Source organism: Equus caballus, chromosome 7 (assembly GCF_041296265.1).
Source record: "Equus caballus isolate H_3958 breed thoroughbred chromosome 7, TB-T2T, whole genome shotgun sequence".
Taxonomy (NCBI): Eukaryota; Metazoa; Chordata; class Mammalia; order Perissodactyla; family Equidae; genus Equus; species Equus caballus.
This window is the reverse complement of record NC_091690.1, coordinates 16,041,594-16,065,651: the sequence shown is the minus strand read 5'-3', so window position 1 is coordinate 16,065,651 and position 24,058 is coordinate 16,041,594. Positions and strand designations below refer to the sequence as shown.

Sequence of the window (24,058 nt, the reverse complement as noted above, 5' to 3'; positions counted from 1 at the left end):
TGCTATGAAGCAAAGCACAATAAAACAAGATATGCCTGTATAAGCACTTAGTGCTGTGAATTTTCCTCTCAGCATTGTTTTAGCTACTCCCATACATTTTGATATGTTGTATTTTCATTTTTATTCAGTTCAATGTTTTTTTTTTTAATTTCCCTTGAGACTTTCTCTTTGATTCATAGATTGCTTAGAAGTGTGTTATTTAGTTTCCAAGTGCATGGAGATTTTCATGTTATCTTTTTCTTATTGAGTTCTAGTTTGATTTCATTGTGGTCAGAGAACATAGTGTGTGATTTCAATTCTTTTAAATCATTTGAGGTTTATTTTGTGGGTCAGGAAATGGTCACTCTTGGTATATGTTTCATAGGCTCTTGAAAATAATGTATTCTCTTGTTAGATGGAGTTTTCTATAAATGTTAATTAGATTCTGTTGGTTGATGGTGTTGTTGAGTTCTTCTATATCATTGCCGATTTACTCTTCTTTTGTTCTATTAATTTCAGAGAGGGGTGTTAAAGTCTCCAGCAATATTGGTGCATTTGTCTATTTTTCATTTCAGTTCTGTCAGTTTTTGCTTCACATATTTTGCAGCTGTGTTGTTTGATACGTACACATTTAGGTTTGCTGTGTCTTTTTGGTAGATTGACATTCTGTAACATTCCTCTCTGTTCCTGATAATTTTCTTCACTGAAGTCTACTTTATCTGATATTAAGATAGCCACACATTTAAAAAATTTTTTAGTTAATGCATGTATGTTATATCTTTTTCCATCCTTTGACTTTCAACCTACTTATACCATTGTATTTGAAATGAGTTACTTGTGGAAAGCGTAAATTTGGGTCATTTTTTAAAATCTGCTCTGCTAATATGTCTTTTAATTTGTGTATATAGACCACTTACATTTAGTGCAATTATTGATTTGTTAGTACTTGTCCTTTTTTGTTTGTTTTCTGCTTACTCTCTCTTATAATGTCTCTCGTTTCTTTTTTTGCCTTCCTGTGGGTTACTTGAACCTTTTTAGAATTCCATTTTGATTCAGCTCGAGTGGCTATGAGTATATCTCTTTGTATAGATTTTTGAGTGGTTGTTCTAGCAGTCACATTATTTATACGTATATATGTAATACATGTATGTGTGTGGATATATATACACACACACAATGTATATTTTATGACAATACTAGTGTCAGCATTTTACCAGTTTAAGCAATGTGTAGAAACTTTATGCCCTTTTGCTTCCTTTACTCTCCCTCATATCCTCATAATATAATTGTTTTATGTAATTCTTTTATGTACATTGAGAGCCATGTTAGGCAGTGTTATAATTTTTGCTTCAACCATCAAACATAATTTAGAAAAATCAGGGAGAGACAGAAAGTCTATTGTATTTAACCAGGTTATTACTCTTTCTCTAGTCTTTCTTGTTTTATTCTTTTTTTGTGTGTGTGATTGCATCCCAATAAAACTTTATGGACATTACTATTTGAATTTCACATAGTTTTCACGTCACAAAATATTATTGACCTTTTGATTTCTTTTTTTTTTATTGAGGTAAAATTGGTATATAATATTATATAAGTTTCAGGTCTATGATATTGTAATTTGATACCTGTATACACTACAAAGTGCTCAACACCAAAAATCTAGTTACCGTCCATTACCATATAATTGATCCCCTTTACCCATTTCACTCTTCTCCCATCCCCCTTCCCCTCTCGTAACCACCAGTCTGTTCTCTGTATCTATGAGTTTGGTTTGGTTTGGTTTGTTCACTTGTTTTGTTTTTTCAGATTCCACATGTGAATGAAATCATATGGAATTTGTCTTTCTTTGACTTATTTCACTTAGGTGTCATACCCTCAAGGTCCATCCATGTCACACATGGCAAGGTTTCATTCTTTTTTATGGCTGAGTATATTCTATTTTGTATATATACCACATCCTCTTTATTAGTTCACCCATTGATGGACACTTAGATTGTTTGCATATCTTGATTATTGTATATAATGATGAATATTGTATATAATGATTGTATATAATGATGTATATAGTGAACATAGAGGTGCATATATCTTTTTGAATTAGTGTTTTTGTATTATTCAGGTAAATACTGTTGACACAAATAATCCATAACCAATCTATAAATCAAAATTGGGAGTGAGTTTATTATGAGCCAGATCTGAGCACCATATAGCCCGGGAGAGTCCTTTCACAAAGGAATGGAGCACTCCAAAGAAGTAGGAGTGTACAGAGTGATTATATACCATCAAAGCACATGTATCACAAATGATTGGAATGTCCCTTTTACAACAGTCAGAAGACAGCAATTCACACAGCAGTTGATGAACACACCAGCTAGCAGTGGTCTGCAGCTGGGTGGTCACAGCAGGTCAGCAATCAATCCCTAGCCTAGGGAGAGATGCTTATCTTTAAGGAAATGCCAATGTGGGGGAAGTTGCATCTTTCTTTATCTTAAAAGGCATTGTTCTTGTCTTCATGATATAGTAAATACTTAAAGCAATATAACAATGTATGCTCAACGGCCACGTCAGGCCCTTTCGGAAAAACAAGGTCAGGCCAAGTTAGTTTTACACCATATGGCTTCCTCGTATATTCCAGTATTTCCTGTTGTTTGCCATTTATTTATCAACACCCAGAGGTAGAATGGTTGGATCATATGGTAGTTTTATACTAAAGTTTTTGAGGAATCTCCATACTGTTTTCTTTAATGACTACACCAATTTACATTCCCACCAACAGTGAATGAGAGTTTCCTTTTCTGTACATCCTTTCCAACACTTGTTATTTCTTATCTTTTTGATAGTAGCCAGTGTAACAAGTTCAAGGTAATAGCTCATTGTGGTTTTGATTTGCATTTCTCTAATGATTAGTGATGTTGAGGATCTTTTCATGTGCCTATTGGCCATCTGTATGTCTTCTTGAAAAAATGTCCATTCAAATCTTCTGCCCCTTTTTAAATCAGATTTTTTGTTGTTGTTGAGTTGTATCAGTTCTTTATATATTTTGGATGTTAACTAACCTGTTATAGGATACATGGTTTGCACATATCTTCGTTCATTTAGTAGATTGTTTTATTTTGATAATGATTTCCTTTGCTATGTAAAAGCTTTTTAGTTTACAGTTTTAGTTTTAAGCTTTAGTTTAAAGTTTTTAGTTTTAAAAGTTTTTTAGTTTGATGTAGTCCCATTTGTTGAATTTTGCTTTTCTGTCCCTTGCCTTTGGAGTCAGATCCACAAAAACAGGGCTAAGACCAATGTCAAGGAACTTATCACCTATGTTTTCTTCTAGCAGTTTTATGATCACAGGTCTTCCATCCAAGTCTTTAATTCATTTTGAGTTTATTTTTGTGTATGGTGTAAGATAGTGGTCTAGTTTCATTCTTTTGTATGTGGCTGTCCAGTTTTCCCAACACGGTTTATTGAAGAGACTGTCCTTTCCCCATTGTATGTTCTTGGCTCTTTTGTCATAAGTTAATTGTTCATATATGTATGGGTTTGTTTCTGGGCTCTCAGTTCTGTTCCATTGATCTATGTGTCTGCTTTTATGCCAATACCATCCTGTTTTGATTACTATGGCTTTGTAGTATGGTTTGAAATCAGGGACAATGGTACCTCCAGCGTTGTTCTTCTTTCTCAAGATTGCTTTGGCTATTCAGGATCTTTTGTGGTTCCATAAAAATTTTATGATTATTTGTTCTAGTTCTGTGAAAAATGCCATTAAAATTTCAATAGGGATTGCATTGAATCTGTAGATTGCTTTGGGTAGTATAGACATTTTGGCAATATTAATTCTTTATTAATAATTCTTTATTAATTAATTCCAATACATGAGCACAGAATACCTTTCCATTTACTGTCATATGTCTCATAACCACATTCTGGTCAATGATGGACTGCATATATGACAGTGGTCCCATAAGATTAATATCATATAGCCTAAGTGTGTAGTAGGCTATACCATCTAGATTTGTGTAAGTACTGTAGGGAAGAAGAAGTTTTCCTCTACCCTTCTCCATTCTTCTGACTGGCCTAAGAATTAAATTGACGTGAGACAGATTTACAGAAGAAAAACAAACAAAAATTTGTTAACAGGTACACGTGGGAGAAATCCAGGAAAACTGAGTAACTGGCTAAAATGGCCAAAGCCCTCACCTTTAATACCATTCTCAGCTAAAGACAAAAGAAGATGTTGGGGGTGGGAAGAGTCAGGGACTTCACAAGGAAGGCAAGCAATTCACAGGTAGGTAAAAAGGAGCAAACGTTTGGGAAATGAGTTTGGCCCCACAGAAACAGAAGAGCACAGAGGGGGCCCAGCAAACACCTTTTCTAGGTTCCTCCTTGTCTACCACCTGGTTCATGTTATGCTGATGTGATAGATGGCTTCCTGAGACAGGTTTTTCTATCTGAATTCTTTTAGGCAGTTAAAGGGGAGGTAACAAGAAAACTTCCTGAATCTTTTGTTTCTTAAAAATAAAAAGCTAAAATAACCCCTATGCTAAAGAGACACATTTTGGGGTGGCAAATTTTGTTCCCTTTGGTATACTCTATGATATTTGCACAACAGCAAAATCACCTAAGGACGTACTTCTCAGAACTTGTCCTGGTCATTAAGCAATGCATGACTGTATTTGTGTTCTTTCTTCCTTCTTAATATTCCAATATTTTTTCTTTTATTATTAAATTTCTAGTTAGAGAACTTCCTTATCCACTTTTTTAGAATAAATCTGCTCATGACAAATTCTCATTTTTCCCTCATCTCAGAATGTCTTGATTTCCCCTTCATTCCTAATGGATGGTTGAGGATTGGGGATGGGGTAATTAAAGCTGAAGTGATAAATAGGGACTGGCTCATGCTAAGTCTTACATACCGTGTAAGGGAGCTTGGGTTTCTTTCTCTAGTTAATGAAGAATGTTTAGAAGGATTTTAGGTAGGAGAGGCATGATATCATTGGATTTACATTTTACATCACTCTGCTAGGAATACCACAGTGAGTAACAAAGATGTGGCTCCTATTCTCGTGGAGTTTACTATCTGATGGGGCAGATATGCATATGCACACTATCAATTAAAAAAATCCAAGGGCCAGCCTGGTGTTGTAGTGGTTAAGTTTGTGCACCCTGCTTCAGTGGCCCAGGGTCTGCAGGTACGGATCTCAGGTGCGGACCTACACACAGCTCATCAAGCCATGCTGTGACAGCATCCCACATACAAAATAGAGGAAAATTGGCACAGGTGTTAGCTGAGGTACAATCTTTCTCAAGCAAAAAGAGGCAAATTGGCAACAGATATTAGCTCAGGGCCAATCTTCCTCACCAAAAAGAAAATCCAAACCTTTTAAATTAATGTTACTATATGTGTATGTATATACAATTTACACATAATTATTTATGCATATTTATACATATGTAAATAATTTGGAACTTGTGATGAATTAAGTCAATTATTGAAGCCCGTAGTTCATGGATAAGAAGTGAATCCAATGATATGTGTATATAGTAATTTTTATTCATATGAATGGAAATATAAGTAAAACAACTTTATTAGAAATGTTCAAGTATCAAATTAATACAGTAGCTTTATACACAGGTATTCGTTTTTGTCAAGTGGTTAAAAGTTAAAGCCTGCTGTGTTTACTCTTATATGGAATGGCTTAGCAGAGAACTTGAAATTTTCTATTTTCTTAATTTGGTTTGAGTAAATTTCTATTCGTAGACTTTATTTAATCATAACAAGGACAAGTGCTATCAAAGAGGAGAGGTGCTAGAAAATGTATGAAAGGGGGACTCCATCCACATGATAACTAAAGCCATTGAAATGGATAAAAATCAATCAGGGAAAATAAGAAGAATTAGTAGAGAAAAGGGCCAAGGATAGAACACCAAGGATGAATAACCTTAAGTGATAAGCAATTCAGTTGAAGAATTCTTCATGCAGCACCTACTACATACCAGGTGCTGGTTGTAAATGAATTGAAAATATAGTGGAAAATACAATGTTTGGAAGGCACAAGGTGAGGAAGTTCTCTAGCTGAGGAAGGACTCACAAGGGCAGTGAGAGAAATGGTTGACAATTAGGAGAGGTGGCGGAAACCAAGGGAAGAGAATTCCAGGTAGGAAGTAGTTACCTGTATCCTCAAAAACTGAGGAAAAGTAGGTAAGGTAAGGACTGAAGTCATTGATGGTTCTTTGTGGGTGAGGTGGGGAGAGGTCAGATTACAGTGCTTTAGAGAGGGAATAATGGGCAAAACTTGTATAATTTCTTTCTTTATTTTAAAGTTCAGTGAGGTGGGGCCTAGAGGAGCATGCCTATTCCAGAAAATATTTTTTGTTTTAGATGAGAAAAACTTGAGCATGCCAATACACTGAGGAGAAAGGTGGGATTTGGAGGGAAATTTGGGTAATGATTACAGCAATCTAAATTCAGCACCTACATCCATATCACAAAGCAAATCTTTTTAGACCGTTAAACCAATAAATCAGAACAATACTCAAATGCCCATTAACTCATGTCTGTCCATCTAATGTAGAAGCCTATTTACTTGATCTGTGTGCCTTTGTGTGTAGTATAAATAACCCCTGGCTAGTCCCTTTAAATATTCCTTTCCGTCATCATGGAATCAATAAGAGAGTCTGGCTCAAGTCTCAACCAATTCTCTCTCTTCTTTCCGTTGATCCTGACACTCCAGATAAACTACTTCACTGCAATAGCTCTAGTATTCAACTTTTCTCTTAAGCCCTAGGAATTATTAGAGAGCTGCTGCTTCTGCCCCTCCCCCCACCACCTTATAATTATAAACTTTTTGATTAATGTCATTTATGTGAGTTCCTTGCCTTTTATGTTAAATTTCTAATAGAAAATAAATACTATCTTCCTTCCTATTTAGCACATTTTATATGCTAAATTATGTATTCTTTTTAATATTCTCAACAACACAACTCGTCATTTCCTGCCTTCAGACTCAAACTGAAAAATCAGCTCTTCCTGAATTTCAGGCCTGCTGGCTGTCAGACGGGAACTTATACCATCAGCTGTCCTGGTTCTCAGGCCTTTGGATTCAGCCTGGAACTATACCATCGGCTCTCCTGGGTCTCCAACTCAACTGCTGATCTTGAGACCTCCATAATTGTGTGAGCCAATGCTTTATAAATAATAAATCTTTTTATATATATGTAGACTTCCCATCTATATAATATATCCTATATACATAGATATACTCATATAATCTTATTGGTCCAGTGGGTCTGTTTCTCAAGAGAACTCTAATACAATCGTTTTTGCCTTACTTTTCTTCAGAACTGGCCCTAAGCTGCTCATTATCTCTCACACTCATGACACCTGCTCTCATTCTTAATATATTTCCATGCTCACATCTGCTTAGAACACTGCTCACAAAACTACTGCAAGTAACTTAATTTTCCAATAATACTGCCGGTTACATCCTATTACTCCTCCCTGCACACGCACACATACATGCACACTATTCTTCACACAGTACCTCAGCTGTCCAGTGGAACTTTATGTGATAATGAAAATCTTCTGTATTTGTGCTGTACGATACAGTAGCCACTAGGCACATGTATTGTCTGGGTTCTCCAGAGAAACAGAACCAATTGGAGAAAGAGAGAGAGAGAATGATTGATTGACTATAAGGAGTTGGCTTACATGATTATGGAGGCTGAGAAGTCTCACGATCTACAGTCAGCACTCTGGAAACCCAGGAGAGTGGATAGTGTAGTTCCAGTCCTAGTCCTAGTCCAGAGGCAGGAGAAGACTAACATCCCAACTCAAAGATAGGCAGGCAGAGACAAAGGATTCTTTCTTACTCAGCCGTTTATTCTATTCAGACCTTCGACAGATTGGATGAGTCCCACTCACATTAGGGAGGGCAGTCTGCTTAGTCCACCAGTTCAAATGCTGGTCTCATCCAGAACACTCTCACAGACACACCTAGAAATAATGTTTAGCCAGTTTGGGCAGCCTATGGCCCAGTCTGGTTGACACATAAAATTAACTATCACACTACATTTGGCTACTGACCCCTTAAAATAGGACTTGAGCAACCACAGTACAAAATTTTTAATTTTATTTAATTTTAAGTAACTTAAATTTAAATAACTAAACATAGTTTATGGTTACTATATCGGACAACACAGCAGTAGCTTGTCTCAGTCCTAGAACGGAGCTTTGACTGACGCTGTAGGACCATTGAGAGTACTTCTCCAGTGTCCAACTTCTACCTGGGCATCTTAGAAGACCCCCTTTTGGAGAAGGAGGCCACCGTGCAAGAAGTCTGACTACCCTGAGACTGCCATGTGATGAGGAAGCATAAGCTAGCCAACACGAAGAGGGGGCATTAAGAGAGAGGGGGCCTCATCCGTTCAGCTATCCCAGTTGAAACATCAGAAATGTGAATGAAGAAACCATATTGGACCTCTAATCCAGTCAGGTCTTCAGGTGACTTCAGCCACAGCTGCCATCCGCCTCTAGCCATGTGAAAGCCCCCAGGCAGGAAGCTCCAGCTAAACCCACAGAACCATGAGAGAGAATGATAAATTGCTATCTTAAGCCATGGAGTTTGGGGGTCATTTGCAAAACAGTAGATAACCAGAACAGAAAGATACTGAGGAATCAAGATTCCCTGTTTCTCTGTCTCCCCAAGTTCCAGTCTCCTTTTACTTTCTGTTTCCCACTTCCTTGCTTTTGGTGGTACAAACTTTTATGCTTGAAGCTGAATTTGCAGTTTGAGAAAGTCACAATTATCTGACCTTCAACTATCTTGGATTTCTGGCCTCGTGTTTAAAAGACCTTTCTTCCTGCTTTTTTCCTTCCTGCTGTTTTCCTTCCTGCTTTCAATTAGGCCAATTTGAACCACTGCTTACCATTTTCTTCCTTACTAAAGGCTGTAACTACAAAAGTTAATACAATCTAGCACTCTGATCTTTTTCAACCAATTCTCTTTTAGAAGTCTAACCTCAGAAGGTATATATCGATGCTTCAAGATCAGTATTTTAACATCTGCTTGGCTACCAGAAGGAAATGGATGGGAGGGGAGAGGGCTGTGTTGTATATATACTCAAATGATAACTACTGTATAAATATTACCTCTTATGTGTAACAATAAGACTGGTCATACGCTGAGATCCTATCTAAGCTTTTTATACAACTTATAAATTTTGCTATCTGACACAATTATATAGCATTGAATGTTATACCTTAATAAAATACTTTTTATCCCAGTGAGCTCATCACTTAAGAAAATTAAAAGGAATTTATTATTAAATATCATGAAAAAAATGTTTAGAACGTTACTATCTTATAATTGTTCTTTGTGAGCATTTTTGTGTAATTGACAGTAAGTGAGAAAATGTTGGAGTGTGATAATTTCATTAGGACTCTACTCCATCACTGATTTTTTGTTTTCTCATTCCAGTTCTAAGAACAGGTAGAATTGGCTATGGATAATTCATATGATTTCAATCGACGAAATTCATGTAATGGAATTCCATCTGAGAAGAAGAACAGCTTCCTTGTGTCAGAAGATCACGGACAGAAAATCTTAAGTGTACTACAGAATTTTAGAGAACAAAATGTCTTTTATGATTTCAAAATAATCATGAAAGATGAAACAATCCCATGTCATCGTTGTGTGTTAGCAGCATGCAGTGACTTTTTCAGGTACTTTTCCTTCTCTATACAGCTATGCCTCATATTTTATGATACGGATAATTATGCTATTTTTTTTATAACTATACTCAGTTTTTCCCCCACAAGAGCATGCAGCAGTAATTTTTAATTTGTAAAAACAGCTAATTAGAACCTAAGAGTAACTAATGATTTTGAGGATAAAAATTTAAGACTCCTTTTTTTAAAGCTCAGGTCTTCCCAGGCCAGCATTTCCTAGAGGTCTATGGAACATTAGTCCCTTGAAATTTTCTGGGAAAAAAATTTGTTTTGATCTGGGGTCAGTTTTGTTCAGGGGATCCCTTCACTGTATCATTTAGGTAAGAGGAAAGGACAGAATGATAAAAAATGGAAGCCAAGTTCAAAGAAAATGAAGAATCTGAGAGGAAAATAAATTTCAGTCATTTATTGTATCCACGGATTATCCAGGGGAGAGGGACTCTAACCCAGAGGATTTCAAGATTTCTCCTCTCTTTGGCAAAGATATTCCTGTAGTAAGGAAATATCTCCAGAAGCATTTCTGGAGAGCACCAACTTGTTCTGATTCTGAACAACCTTCCAGATATGATTTGGTTCCCATGTATATCATCCTACAGGGAATGTCCTAGTCATGTCACTGTAAGAATCTACTGTGACAGTGGGTTTCTGATTCTGAAGGTTACAGGTTAGACACATGACTTTAGTATTGTAGTAACTGTATCAAGGTAATACCATCCTGAGAGGCCTCTTGGTCTGCAGACACACAAGCCTGTCTTCATGACATCCTGGCCTTCAGCCCTCCTAGTCATACTGGCGTGAACTTAAATCCTAATTGCAATATTTTTTATTATGTTCAATTTTGGAAGCAATTTTTATTTGCAGTAAAAAGAGTTTCAATCTCTAATAAATAAATGATAAAACAAAGTAAGGTTTAAGATATAAAAACACCTAGATGCAAGTTGACTTATACTGGTTTAATCCTTAGTTTAACTCCTATTTTGCTACCAACATCTAACCAACATCTTAGACCTTACTCTTATTGCCTTCTGGAGTAAATCTTATGGGCTGTAATTCATTCAGCAAAAACTTAACTGATGTTGACTACTTGCTAAACACCTGTTCCTGTAGGGCTTTTGCTTTGAGTTTGGGAGCAATGGCTCAGTGCTCCATCATGGTTTACTGGGGACAGGGAGATGACAACAGTCTTTAGCTGTTTGCCGAACTAGACTATATGTCTCCATCTGTTCTTTTCACCCCTTCTCTCAGGTAACCTAAGTTATTCTTTTTTGCACTCCACTGGGGCCCTAACTGTTCTTGTCCTCTGACACGATCAGGTTACACCAGTTTCTTCCCACCTCTCTTCTGATCCAGCTTTTCTTCCAAGTGTCTCGACTGCTCCCTTAGCTTTCATGTCACCTCTTCATCACAAGAAGCCGTATGATATAAGGGTTAAGTACTTGGCCTCTTAATACACATGCCCTAAATCTAAATCCCAGCTCCACCTCTTATTAGATGTGTGACCTTAGGCAAGTTACTTAACCTCTTCAGGCCTCAGTTGCCTTATTTGTAAAAAATTAAGATAATAAAAATAGAACCTAAGTCATAGAGTCATTATGAGGGTTAAATGAAATTAATGACTAGGATGGTGTCCACTACATTCAACTAATATTAGTAATCATTATTATTATTATTATTTCCAAACCTAGGCAAAAATGGAAATAATCTGATGTGAACATACAGCCTGATCCCCCTATAATGTTTTCATGTTAACAAAATAACAAGTTCATGTAAACATTTGAATTGGCAGTCTTCTGCTCTTTATATTGAGGTTATTTATTAATTAAATGTCCCTGCACATAATTTTTGTCCCTACTACTTTGTTCAGCTTACTCCTAGCTTTCTATGGATCTGCTTTAAATTTTTTGAATTATTGTTAGAACAATATATTTTTAAAAATTTTTACCTGCTTTGAAGTAACACAAATGACAGTTTCATAATGACCTAAATCCTTTATAATATATTGTATTTTACTAAATGAGTAGAGTTCACATAAAAATATGTATAAATGTAGATGGAAGTCTATAATTTACGCTTTTGTATGATAAGGCCACTAATTCATATTTGTGCTATAATCAAACTGACTGGAGTACTGGAAGGAAGAACACAAAATAAAAATAGCAGAAAAGTACACAATGCATGATAAATGCCCTTTACAGTGCTTTTGGAAAATGAAAATTATTATTGAGATGTAAAGTCATCGGAGACAAGATTACAAAGGAATCACACATATTATGTAACCGCTTTATGATAACATGGTCAATTTGAGATGGATGTTAATGGATGCTTTAAAGATGAATAGGATGAAGTATAGAAATATGATCTTATGTGTATCTTCTCAAAGATAATTCAGAAGCTGATGGTAAATTAAAAATACATAGAATCTGATAGAAAGCATTTGTTTTCTTAAAATAATAACAATACCAGTTAATGCTTTTCATCAGTTAACTCATTTGTTCCTCTCACAACTCAGTGAAATAGGTACTACCAATATCCATGTTTTCAGATAAAGAATTTGAAGCTCAGTAAAGTTAAGTCACCTCCCCAAGGTCACACAGCTAATGAGTGGCAGAGGCTAGATGCCTACCCAGGCAGCTGGGTTCTGGAGGCCATGGTCTTAATATTACCCTAAACTGACTATAGATGTCTTAATAATCTAATATAATTATCATTACAAGTTAATATTTCTAAGTTGATATACATTATTGAAATACCCTGTATAATATATGACATGTATATAATTTTTGTAACTATATTTATTTATTTTTGTATTAAGAAGTATTGAATAGCCTAGTAGGAAGGCACTGTGTCATCCTTTGTTTTCCTAAGGGGTATAATCTGTATTTGGAGGGCCCCTTATGTTTTTCAGTTGACTGCTAGTGCTTCTTAAACAGCTTTAGTTACCCTATAGAGTAGACTCTAATTAAATTGGTTTCCCTCCAGAGCACTTGGGCACCTTGGGGCACTGCTCACAAAGGTACCCTGGACAGTACTGACACAAACACAAACCAGTATTAAACCAGATCCAAAGCCAGTTGCTCTTGAGTCTTAATGAATGCTCACCTGGCAGTCCTTGGTTCTTTGTTGTAGCTCTTTCCCCTTTAATCTTAATCTCCATTTACTCTTCCACTGACAACCACCATAATGGGTTTGTTTAAAGTGTAAAAATGAATAACTCTGGATATGAAGTTAGTGTAAGGATGGATGGTAATATTGTTCTGACCAAAACCGATAGTGAAATACATCTTAGTCTCCTGCCCAAACATTTCCAGATAATTTATATTCTTGCTGAACCTGAGCCAAAAAAGTTCCTAATTCCTTAGATTCTATCAACTTTACATGTGGAGATAAATTAGAACTTATTATGAAGAACTTTCAAAGTGGTGTAATTATTCAAATCTGAGGACTCAGCTCCATCTCTCAGTGGCTATTTCAATGGAAACTGATTTTTAGCCTTTGGCTTTGTATGGTACACTGTTATTATTTAGTTCTATGAAATCACATTCCCTTTTTCCTAAAGTACTGTATGAAATGTGTCTTTTTAGATGTGTGTTTAAGTTTACCTTATTTGGTGGATTTTCCCACATAGACAGACTTGTTGGAGGTATCTAATACCTCACTGTATTCCATCTTTCACTTGTTTCACTACTGCCAAAATGAAAATTAGTTTGAAAGAGATTTTTAAATGCTAAACCCAAAAGCATTGTACATTTTAAGTAATTTTAGTTATTACCTGCACAGTTGATATTAAGAAATCCACAGATAAAAAATTCTTCCATTAGAGAGATTTTACCCTAATTTTATTAATAATATATAAGAACATCAAATCAATATGTAAAATTTGAATCTTTTTATAGTCTTCTTTGGATTAGTTACTGTAGCTTAGATATAATGTATATATTTTGCTGTATAGGAATTATGTAATATGTATGTTTGATGGATAAATAGTATGGTGTATGACTATTCTAGATATTAAAATAATTTATTAGGATGCTTTAAAAATATATTTCATAGATATAGGAAGGAATAAAATAAGGAAACCTCTTTAAGATAATATTGAAATTGTTATGGAATAAAATATTCCTGTTTACTTGTTCTTCTGTGTTCTTTATTTTTGCAGGGCTATGTTTGAAGTAAACATGAAAGAAAGAGATGGTGGAAGTGTTACCATTACTAATTTGTCCTCCAAGGCAGTAAAAGCATTTCTTGATTATGCCTATACTGGAAAAACAAAGATAACAGATGATAATGTGGAAATGTTCTTCCAGTTGTCATCATTTCTCCAAGTTTCCTTCCTATCCAAGGCTTGCAGTGACTTTTTAATAAAAAGTATTAATCTTGTCAATTGTTTACAGTTATTATCTATGTCAGATAGCTATGGCTCTACCCGTTTGTTTGATCATGCATTGTACTTTGTACAACATCACTTTTCTTTAGTATTTAAATCCAGTGATTTCTTAGAGATGAATTTTGGAGTACTGCAAAAATGTCTAGAATCAGATGAATTAAATGTTCCTGAAGAAGAAACCGTACTGAAAGTTGTCCTTAGTTGGACTAAACATAACTTAGAATCCAGGCAAAAGCATCTGCCTCATTTGATTAAAAAAGTAAGATTACATCAGTTATCTGAGGAGACGCTTCAAGACTGTCTGCTCAGTGAGGAGTGTTTACTCAAAAGCACAAACTGTTTTGACATAATCATGGATGCAGTTAAGCGTGTGCAAGGTTCTGGTGGACTTTTCCCTGATGCTCGACCATCCACAACTGAAAAATATATATTTGTTCACAAAACTGAGGAAAATGGAGAAAGTCAATATACATTTTGCTATAATATTAAAACTGATTCGTGGAAAGTATTGTCACAGTCACACCTGATTGATTTGCCAGGATCTAGTCTGTCTAGTTATGGAGAGAAAATATTCCTGACAGGTGGTTGCAAAGGGCCATGTTGTAGAACGGTTAGGCTCCATATTGCAGAGTCCTACCATGATGCCACTGATCAAACCTGGTGCTACTGTCCAGTCAAAAATGATTTCTTCCTGGTATCGACTATGAAAACACCAAGAACCATGCATACATCAGTTATGGCTCTCAATAGATTATTTGTCATAGGTGGGAAGACTAGAGGATCTCAGGACATTAAAAGTCTCTTAGCTGTTGAATCTTACAACCCTCTTTCCAAAGAATGGATATCTGTTAGCCCATTACCCAGAGGCATATACTATCCCGAAGCAAGTGCATGCCAAAATGTAATTTATGTTCTTGGATCAGAAGTAGAGATTACGGATGCCTTTAACCCATCACTTGATTGCTTTTTTAAATACAATGCTACAACTGATCAGTGGTCTGAACTAGTAGCAGAATTTGGGCAGTTTTTTCATGCAACACTAATTAAAGCTGTCCCAGTCAACTGCACACTGTATATATGTGACCTTTCCACCTATAAGGTTTATAGTTTTTGTCCAGATACTTGTGTTTGGAAGGGTGAAGGATCTTTTGAATGTGCAGGCTTTAATGCAGGTGCAGTTGGAATTGAAGATAAAATTTATATATTAGGTGGCGATTATGCTCCGGATGAAATCACAGATGAAGTGCAGGTCTACCACAGCAGCAGGTCCGAGTGGGAAGAAGTTTCACCGATGCCAAGAGCCTTAACTGAATTTTACTGCCAGGCGATCCAGTTTAACAAATACAGGGACCCATGGTTTTCTAATCATTTCTAAAACTAGTGTGTGCTTAGACAGTCTAAAACTATTCCAGTTCTAGAAACCTACAGTTAATTTGTTAACCTTAATAGTTGGTAAAAAGGTCTTTACATCTTAATAAGATAAAATATTCCTTCTATTAGAGAATCACTATGAATGCATACCATATATGAATTAGAAGTTCCCAGAAACTTAAAATACAAAATATGTTTTATCAAAAATTATATTGAATATAATTTAATCTTGGAGAATCCAGAATATTTAGTATTTTCATATGTAAATAAAACCCATAGGCCTTGACGTTTTGATTTTTAAAGTACTCTATCCATAAAAGACTAATGAAAACAAATCAAAATTCATAGATTTATACTATTTAGATGGAAGAAATCTCTTTAGGTAGTAAAAATGAATTACACTGTATTATATGAACTAGAAAATAAATTAGAAAGAGGTGCGAATCCTCCCTTGTTACTATAGGTATAAGAGTTACTGAATGTCTGTCCTTTCTGATCATTGGTTAGCTTCTTTTAAGCCCTCCTTTTCTTGCACTTTTTTTGGTCAGAAATTTTTCTAAAACGCAATGTATTTCCCCAGCCTTCTAAACTGTACAGTAAACATGGCTTAACTTTTTTACTCTTCATTAAGAGCATAATGTACCATGTTATAAGGCCATCATGCCATCGGCAGTTACTGAAATGCTTTTAAAATTGCTAATTCTATTAGTTCTCAGTGTTGGTTGGTTTCAATTTCTATCAGTATCGTATTTCTTTTTCTTTTCTGGCTCAAGCTCAGTAAATTAGCACTTTTGATTTAATTAGTAGTTTAAGTTATGCCTGACCTGAGTTTATCTTAACGTGTAACCCACTGAGTGACGTTCTTGGATTTGGGGATGATAGTCCTAAAATCCTTTTTATGTGTCATTGCCAGGTTCCAACATAACGGAGGAGGTGAAAAATCTGACTTCTAGATAAGTGGCTCATTATTGTTGCATTTCCTAACTTCTTAAATGTCTAAATTTGAGTTGCAATAAGAAATTTCAGGGTTTAAATTAGTACCGTATCAGTTTTCTGCGATGATACATACCATCTGTAAAGCACTGTGTTGGTTTACCAGTTCAGTAAATTATTCATAGTGAATTATTTTCTAAATTTAAAAAAATGACTGGGCTTTTGCTATGATTAGTGGAATTCACAACCTGTATTTGTTTAGATGTTTAATCACCTTTAACCCAAACAGTGGAAGAGTATCAATTATCCTTGTTCTCAGGATGATTCCGCCTTGCAAAAGGGTATGTTTCTTTAATCAGTTTAAAAGATATAAGCATTTTAGGTTTTAAGACCCCTGCTTTACATCTCAGGTAATGTATAGATTGCACCTCTCCAGAATCAGATGAGTTTCCCACACTCTGCAGTAAATATAAATCTGTTGTAAATGTACATATTTTTTAGAAGTGTGTTCCTGTAAGTATGGAAATGCAGCTAAATGAAGGTTCTTTTATTTTACCATATAAATTTATGCAATCAGAAGTTTCAAATATATTTTTCAAAATAGAACAAGATATTAGACTACATTATTATGCAATTCCAAAATCAGGGACCATCCCTAATGAGATGAGATAAAAAGTATTCTGTAGATTTGGTGGCCTTCCTCCCTACCTACTTTTGTTGGCTCTGCCTTTTCCTCTATGGGTGTTTGTGTGTGTGTGTGTGTGTAAGAAAAAAAATTCAGTAGAGGCTTTTGTGTGTGTGTGTGTGAGACTTTGAAAACAAATTATTTGAGAAAGACCATAACACAGTGGGTGACCTCTATGTGGATTTACTGAACAGTTAATTTAAGCATATATAAATAATTAAAGTATGCTTAAAATAAATATTGTTTTAATCACTGACTCTAGGAATTGTTAATCTCTTCTAGAAGAAACTAAAAAAAATAGAATCCCTTCCTGATCTTGTTTCCTTATCGAATCATCTTTATTTCCACCATTCTTCTCATTGGCCATTGATTTATGGTTATGTTTCTAGAAATATCCTTGTCATCAAGCCCTAGGTGGCTCTCTCTGCATTTGATTTAATACGCTTTCTAATGCACAAGTTTTCTGCCTGTTTCCGCAATTGCTGCATGTTACTTGTTAATCATTTTCATTTATTGCCATCCCTTTCCATCTGCACCTGAGAGCTCTTCATCAGTTATAACTGCAAGAAAAGTACTCTCTCTAATCATAAAGCCCCAAACTCTTCCTTTATTTACTGTTCTCTTTCCTTGGCACCATAGTAATCTGTGCTGGGCTTGGCTCCACTAATAATTGATCTTGTTCTCTCTCATTTTGCATCTTGTAAAGTTTGCACTTTCATTTGATCTATCTGCCTCATCAAAAAATGATCTGCGTGTTCAAAACCTTCAAGGAATCTGGCCACTTACACACATGGTCAGTGACTAAACTGTTTATATCTTTCTGATCATGCCTGTTGCTGTGGCTTCACTCTCCAAGAACCATACATATCATTCTGGCCTCACCCTCCATTCTGGATCTCTGACATGCAAATCTCAGTGATCTCTAAGGTTCTATTCTCGGTACCCCCAAAGAACTATTTTCCCTGTCTGTAAGTTCAGGAAATAACATCCCTTTATCTATGGCCTCTTCCTTTAGTCTTTTTTTTCTTTAAGTCTACTTTCTTTTCATTATCATCCTTCAGCTAATGCCGCAGGGTAAGAGATAAAACAATTCTGCTCATTATCCAGATTGCTGTCATTCTTGTGGAAAATTTTAACATTTCTAAATCCTTTATCATTTGTCTTGCTCCACTACGTTTCACAAAAGAAAGAATTCTAATTTCGTAGTGTCTTCTGAAATTGAAAAGTATATAGCATTATTAAATATAAAAAAGATTAAGTTCAACATATGAGATAATTCAGAGTTAATGGATATTCCTAGAGTGATCTTCAAACTTGGTTTAAAACGTGGAGCACTTTTATTCATCTATTGCCTGTGCAACTAAGCAGTATGAAGAATATTTGCATAATCAAAATTAACTACATTCCCATAACACTCGACTCTGGTATGAGGAGGGAAAGAGGTCTTTATCATGGCAATATTCATTACATACTACCCTTGGAAACTAGAATATTATTGGAGAGCAACTACATGCTACAACATGATTCTATTTTTCCCAGGTACCAAGAAGAGCAATTGCATATGTGTTCACTGTACCCAGCTCAAGGTACACGATTTCAAAATCAGTCAATTAGAAAAGGCAAACATCTGTTTATGTTTTCAGAATTGGAGGCAGAAATTATAATGGAATGATTAAATACATTGTTGAATATATAGTGTTTACTTTTAGATCATCATTCTCAGTTCAATTGGATCCAGTGTTTGGAAACTCTTCTCCTATTATATTTAGAATTGAGTGTGTAAGACAAAAATGTCTTCCAATGGACAGCTCTGGAGGGTAACCTAAAAACAAAAGCTGGAACTTGTAGGGAAGCAGGTTTCTCTTCAACGTAAGAAACAACTTTACTCCACTTTATAAAGCCATACTTTAGGATACGCCTAGTTATCAAAGACTGTGGCATGTGGCGTATGATTAGCCCAATACCTTCCTACACAGGAGTCCACGACCAAAGATTTCTACATTCTGTTTACACATTTGGATCTTAATAGTTTTGTGATGTAGGACTAATAATTGCTTCCTCCAATTTATTTAGCATTTTAGGCATTCCAAGTAACTTGGTTTCAATGGTTCTGCATACTCAAGATTTCAATAGGACTTGAGTTTTAAAAGTACATCATTTTTAGGAGCATTCTTACTGAAGGAAATTTGTTCTTTTTTCTCTTTTTTTTAATCACTCAGGAAAAAGTCTGTAATTGGTGCTGACATTTACAGTGAGCTGCTAATAGAGATTTTTTCCTTCTGTCTACCATAGGTGCACATTTGTTTTATAGTAAATAGAAACTGGAAGACCAGTACCTAAAATTTTCTCCTGAATTATTTCTAATTTTGCTGCAAATGTAGCTATATAGTTAAATGTAGTGATTCTAGTTAAGGATTATGTGATTTGAAAGAATATCTTTATACAGAATCTTAATTTAGATATGTTTATAAATAAATTATATTTGATGACACTATGATGCTTAGTCCAATTTAATATCTAAATAGGAAATTTAATCACAAGATGATACTATTGCTTATCAAAAGATATCTCTTCTAAATCATAGACTCATTCAAACTTGAAAATAACCTTATAATCTAATACAGCTTCCAACCTGGTATAGAAAGTCCCTGTAAATTCTAAAACACTCTTGACAGATGACTTTTTTCAATTTCTAATTCAGTGTTTTCAGGGGTAAAGAGCTCACTACCTCCATTTTTTAACGATTCTGTTAGAAAGTTCTTCCTAACATGGAAAGCAACTCTGTCTCCCTGTAATAACTTCCAGCCTTTGGTCTTAGGTGGTTGTCCCCACAAGTGTTTGAAAGAGTAGTATGTCTCTCATTCCTCTAAAATCAAGGCCTCATTTTCCTTCTTATTCAAATGCTCAGCGCTTTAAAACCTGCCACAATAGGTGTTACATTCCTTGTCCTTGTACAGTTGCCTCAGAGAATCTAGCCTAGCTCTGCCTCCTTTTTGGTGGTTTGAGCCTGACCGGCATTGCAGAATCTCTATTTCACACACGAGTCTTGCCTCACTGTCCATTCCAGCGTATTTGATAACTCAGGCATCTTGTTCCCTTAACCAGCTCTCTAGCTTTTATAAATCCAGTTTGGGCTAGCGCCTTGCTGTGTCTCTCTCTTCCTACCCCCCCGTCAATATAATCGCAAACATTTTCTGGAAGAGGAATTTAAAGCCAGATTTTAATAAATTTTTCAATCATTTATCATTGAATATGGTTTTCAGGATTTTTAAAACACTTCTAAAAAAGACCCCAGAAACTATACAAAAAATAGAAATCAAAGCAGTCACCTTCTTGGTGGTTAATGAGAAGACAATCAATACAGACCAGCCTTATGGTAATAACAATCTAAATGTGGAGATTCGCGCTGTTAGTCCAGTTGGATAAAGCATGGTATTTTCATAAAACAAGGCCATTATTAAATAACTCTATGGGTCAGGTAGCTTTATTCATTTCATTAACTTTGACAGCATTCCCAACTAACTAACTAGCTCAACAAATTATGCTGTTGGCTCCAAGGGTAACAAGGTTGCTGGAATAATTAAGAGTACAGTTCTTTGAGTATCACGTTGTAGTGTAAATATTCCTTTACGTGTCTGTCTTCCTCATGTAATTGGAAGCTCTTAGGAATGGGGACATATCCTCATCATTTCTGAACCTAGCAATTAACACAGCACCTGCATATAATAAATAAACTGATATTCTATTGAGTCAATGTGTGAAGCAAAATATATTTACTAGAGTTATATTGTTACTGAATGGGTTTGATTTAACTGTACATTTTGCAACTTATTTTCGTGTACAAAGGAAATTATTTTGATGGATACTACAGTTTAACATTTTTAAATGCTACCACATTGTACCTTAGTTATCTATTTATGTATTTGTTAATTCTTTTTGTAATATTTGATATCTTTCTTATGTTAAAAGTCTCTGAGACAATTGGTTTAGGTACTTTATGCAACCTCAGTTTTTGCTATTATACGGAAAAGCTAATGATGAAGTGTTATTTACTTGAGAGTGAAATTGCATTATACAGTCCTCTGCCCACCTTTGGAGAACATGTATAGTTGATTGTATAGTTGCATAGTATATTTATAGTTGGTTCTTGGAAGTGAAATTATAGATTCAAAGTTATTTATCCACCTAATTCTTTAGTGCTTAGGGATAATTTGTTCTCAGTGAATTTTAATTATAATATGTAATTCTGTGTTTCCTTTCAAAGGCAATAATGGATAAGACAATGACTGCAAGTTTCATTAGTAGACATGCAACCCCCATTTCTCCTACAATAGCATAATAGCTTTAGTGACCTTTTATCCCTATAGTGCTCAAAGCGATTTGCATTGCATACACAAGTAATGTACTTCATTTCCCTATTAGTGGAATGTGGGCTTTTGCTAAATGCTATAAGAAATAAAATCAGCATTTTTGCGGGTCCATATTAACATGTAGTAAAACATTTCAATTCTATAAAATAATTGTTAATTTGTAAAAATGTATATCAGAAAAGAATACATATCCTGTCTGTATTCATTGTCATTAGAAATAAAAGAGATAGATAAAGGCGGATGCTAAGGTCTCATTTTCTTGCCTCCTTTCCTAATGCTCCAGGGGCTCTGATGAGTCTCAGAACTACTGAGAGTGTGATAGTGGAGGTGGGGGGATTGTCAGAAGGGGCTTCTATAGCTGTGATGACATGTCTTGCAATATAAACTTCAAAGTGGACACCCTGGTCTGAAAGAATAGAATACCAACTAGACTTCAGATGTGTCATAGGTGTTTGGGCCATCACTGAGCTAAGAAAGAACAGACAATATACCCATGAACCACAAGTGACACAGCTGAAGCTAGCTGAATGTACAGGGCCAGAGAGTGGCCAGCCCTGCCTCACTGGACACCAGGCGTACAAGGACCAGCTAGCTGCTGGGGCATAAGCCTTCCTCCCTCATACACACAAATGCTCATGGGCTGGAGCTAGGAAAGGAGTCCAAAGTCTGACAGACTCAGTGATACCAAGAAAAGACTTTTTAAATGTTTACGTTGGACAGATGCTCTCAATTCCAGTTCCTGTAATTTTTCCTCTTTCTGGGCAGGCCTATTTTCTGTCGTGTTTCTGCTTTCCTGTGTAACAAGCTGTGATTTACTCAATGACCTTGGCTCCCAAGTCCCTCTTCTAGACTACTGCCGAGGTTGAAACAGAGTTCCTCCTTGGAAAGCAACCCTTGGAAAGTCAGCCGTCCCTATCCCACATGACTGCATAGGCCACTTACCCTGTCTCAATTTCCGAGGTGCTCTGGTCCTCACTTACTAATCCTTCATCCAAATTTCTTGCTCCAGACTTTTTCCCTTATTACCTCCAATTCTCCATGTGCCTCCAGCCTTCTGCAGTTCTCTTTGCCCTCAAACAGTAACTCAACCCCTTCTCTTTAATCCTCCTAGACAGAAGCCTTAACAAAGTTTATTCCAAACGTAAGGATATTGTTAGTATTGGCCTGCCACTAGTTTGTTGGGGCTGCCTTCCTCAGCTGGAAGTCTCCTTTCCCAGTCAAAATTTTAATCCTCACAGGCCCCCAGTGAAGCTTTCCTCTTAAGACATTCAACAGAATGGTTACCCACCTCAGTCTGACGCATTGACATTTGAAGTTCTTTCCCTAAATTCTGAGTTTTCCTCTTTCCCCTCACTACAGGAGAAAAAAAGAAAGAAGCCCCTCAATGACAAAATTTAATCTCCAGGGGCCAGCCCCATGGCATAGTGATTCAGTCTGGCACACTCCACTTCGGTGGCTCGGGTTCGCAGGTTTGGATCCCAGGCACAAACCTACACTACTCATTAGCCATTCTGTGGTGGCAACCCACATACAAAATAGAAGAAGATTGGCACAGATGTTAGCTCAGGGCTAGTCTTCCTCAAAGTGAAAAAAACAAAGAGAGGAAGATTGGCAACAGATGTTAGCTCAGATTGAATCTTCCTCACCAAAAAAAAAAAAAAATTAATCTCTATATTTACAGGAAATAAATTGCAAAGAGCATTGAAACTAGCAGTTTGTCCCTTTTCAATCATTAAGAGCTACTTAATATTGTGCAGGAGACACCTGCATTTACAATGTTACAAAATATGTTTGGTCAAAAACTATTTGTAGCAATTTAGCCAGTATACAGAATTTAATTGAACTATATGTATATTTTCTGGAGAAAATCCTAAAAAAGTAATCACTTTTCACTAGGAATATAAAGTTTCAAAGTAATGTTTACAAAATGTTTTGAGGTTTTTGAAACTATGAAATATTGAATTTTTAGGCAATATGGCAATAGACTAATCTACCTAATGAATATTAATTAATTAAGACTGCAGGCTATATTTTTAAATACTTTTTATATAACCCATGTTTCCAGAATAAAGTTTCTTTGCACTTAATTACATTTTGCAATTTTAAAGACTTCCATAAAGCTTAATGAGACTAAACCTAAGATAGCAAACTTAATAATATGCATGAAAAACTTAAGAAATTTTTTCGTGCTATCTTAAAATAGAATTTAGACATAAATAGTAAAGGAATCATCCTAGCATTTATAGCGTTAGATTCTACTGCACCTGGTAAATACGTTTGCGTTTCTTCCAGGTTCGGGTCTTATTCAACCTGGTTTTCCTCCAGTGGTAATTAGTGAGTCCTCCATAGGAGTTTAATTACCCTTCCCTAACCCTGACCAAAATGAATGGTGTAAAATGAGCTTAAATTTTTTAATCAAGAAAAGCCTCTCCCTGTGGGCTTTTCAGATTTAAAAATCCAATTAGCCTTAATGTTTTCCTTTTGGAGATTAACCACCCTTTTATGTTGTGAAACATTAATTGGAATTTAGACTATTTATAGCTCTTTTTTGAACAACCTTTTAGCAAATCAGTAAATTTTTGTTTCTTTTACAAGTAGCATTCATCTTGTATCTATTC

At 35.6% G+C, this 24,058-nt stretch overlaps 1 protein-coding gene across 4 annotated transcripts in view; it reads left to right on the top strand.

The window, feature by feature from the left end:
* KBTBD3 (kelch repeat and BTB domain containing 3) overlaps nucleotides 1-21,681 on the top strand; it is a 38,317-nt gene extending 16,636 nt beyond the window's left edge. For 2 of the 4 annotated variants that reach the window (XM_005611542.4, XM_070272744.1), the window contains exons 2-3: nucleotides 9,447-9,691; nucleotides 13,854-21,681. In XM_005611542.4, the coding sequence (XP_005611599.1) occupies nucleotides 9,471-9,691; nucleotides 13,854-15,456 (1,824 nt within the window). In that variant the 5' untranslated portion in view covers nucleotides 9,447-9,470 and the 3' untranslated portion in view covers nucleotides 15,457-21,681. Of the gene's footprint in view, nucleotides 1-6,972; nucleotides 7,144-9,446; nucleotides 9,692-13,853 lie in introns of all 4 variants that reach the window. The other 2 variants (XM_005611543.4, XM_023644735.2) reach the window with 2 other exon arrangements.
* The last annotated feature ends 2,377 nt before the right edge of the window (nucleotides 21,682-24,058 follow it).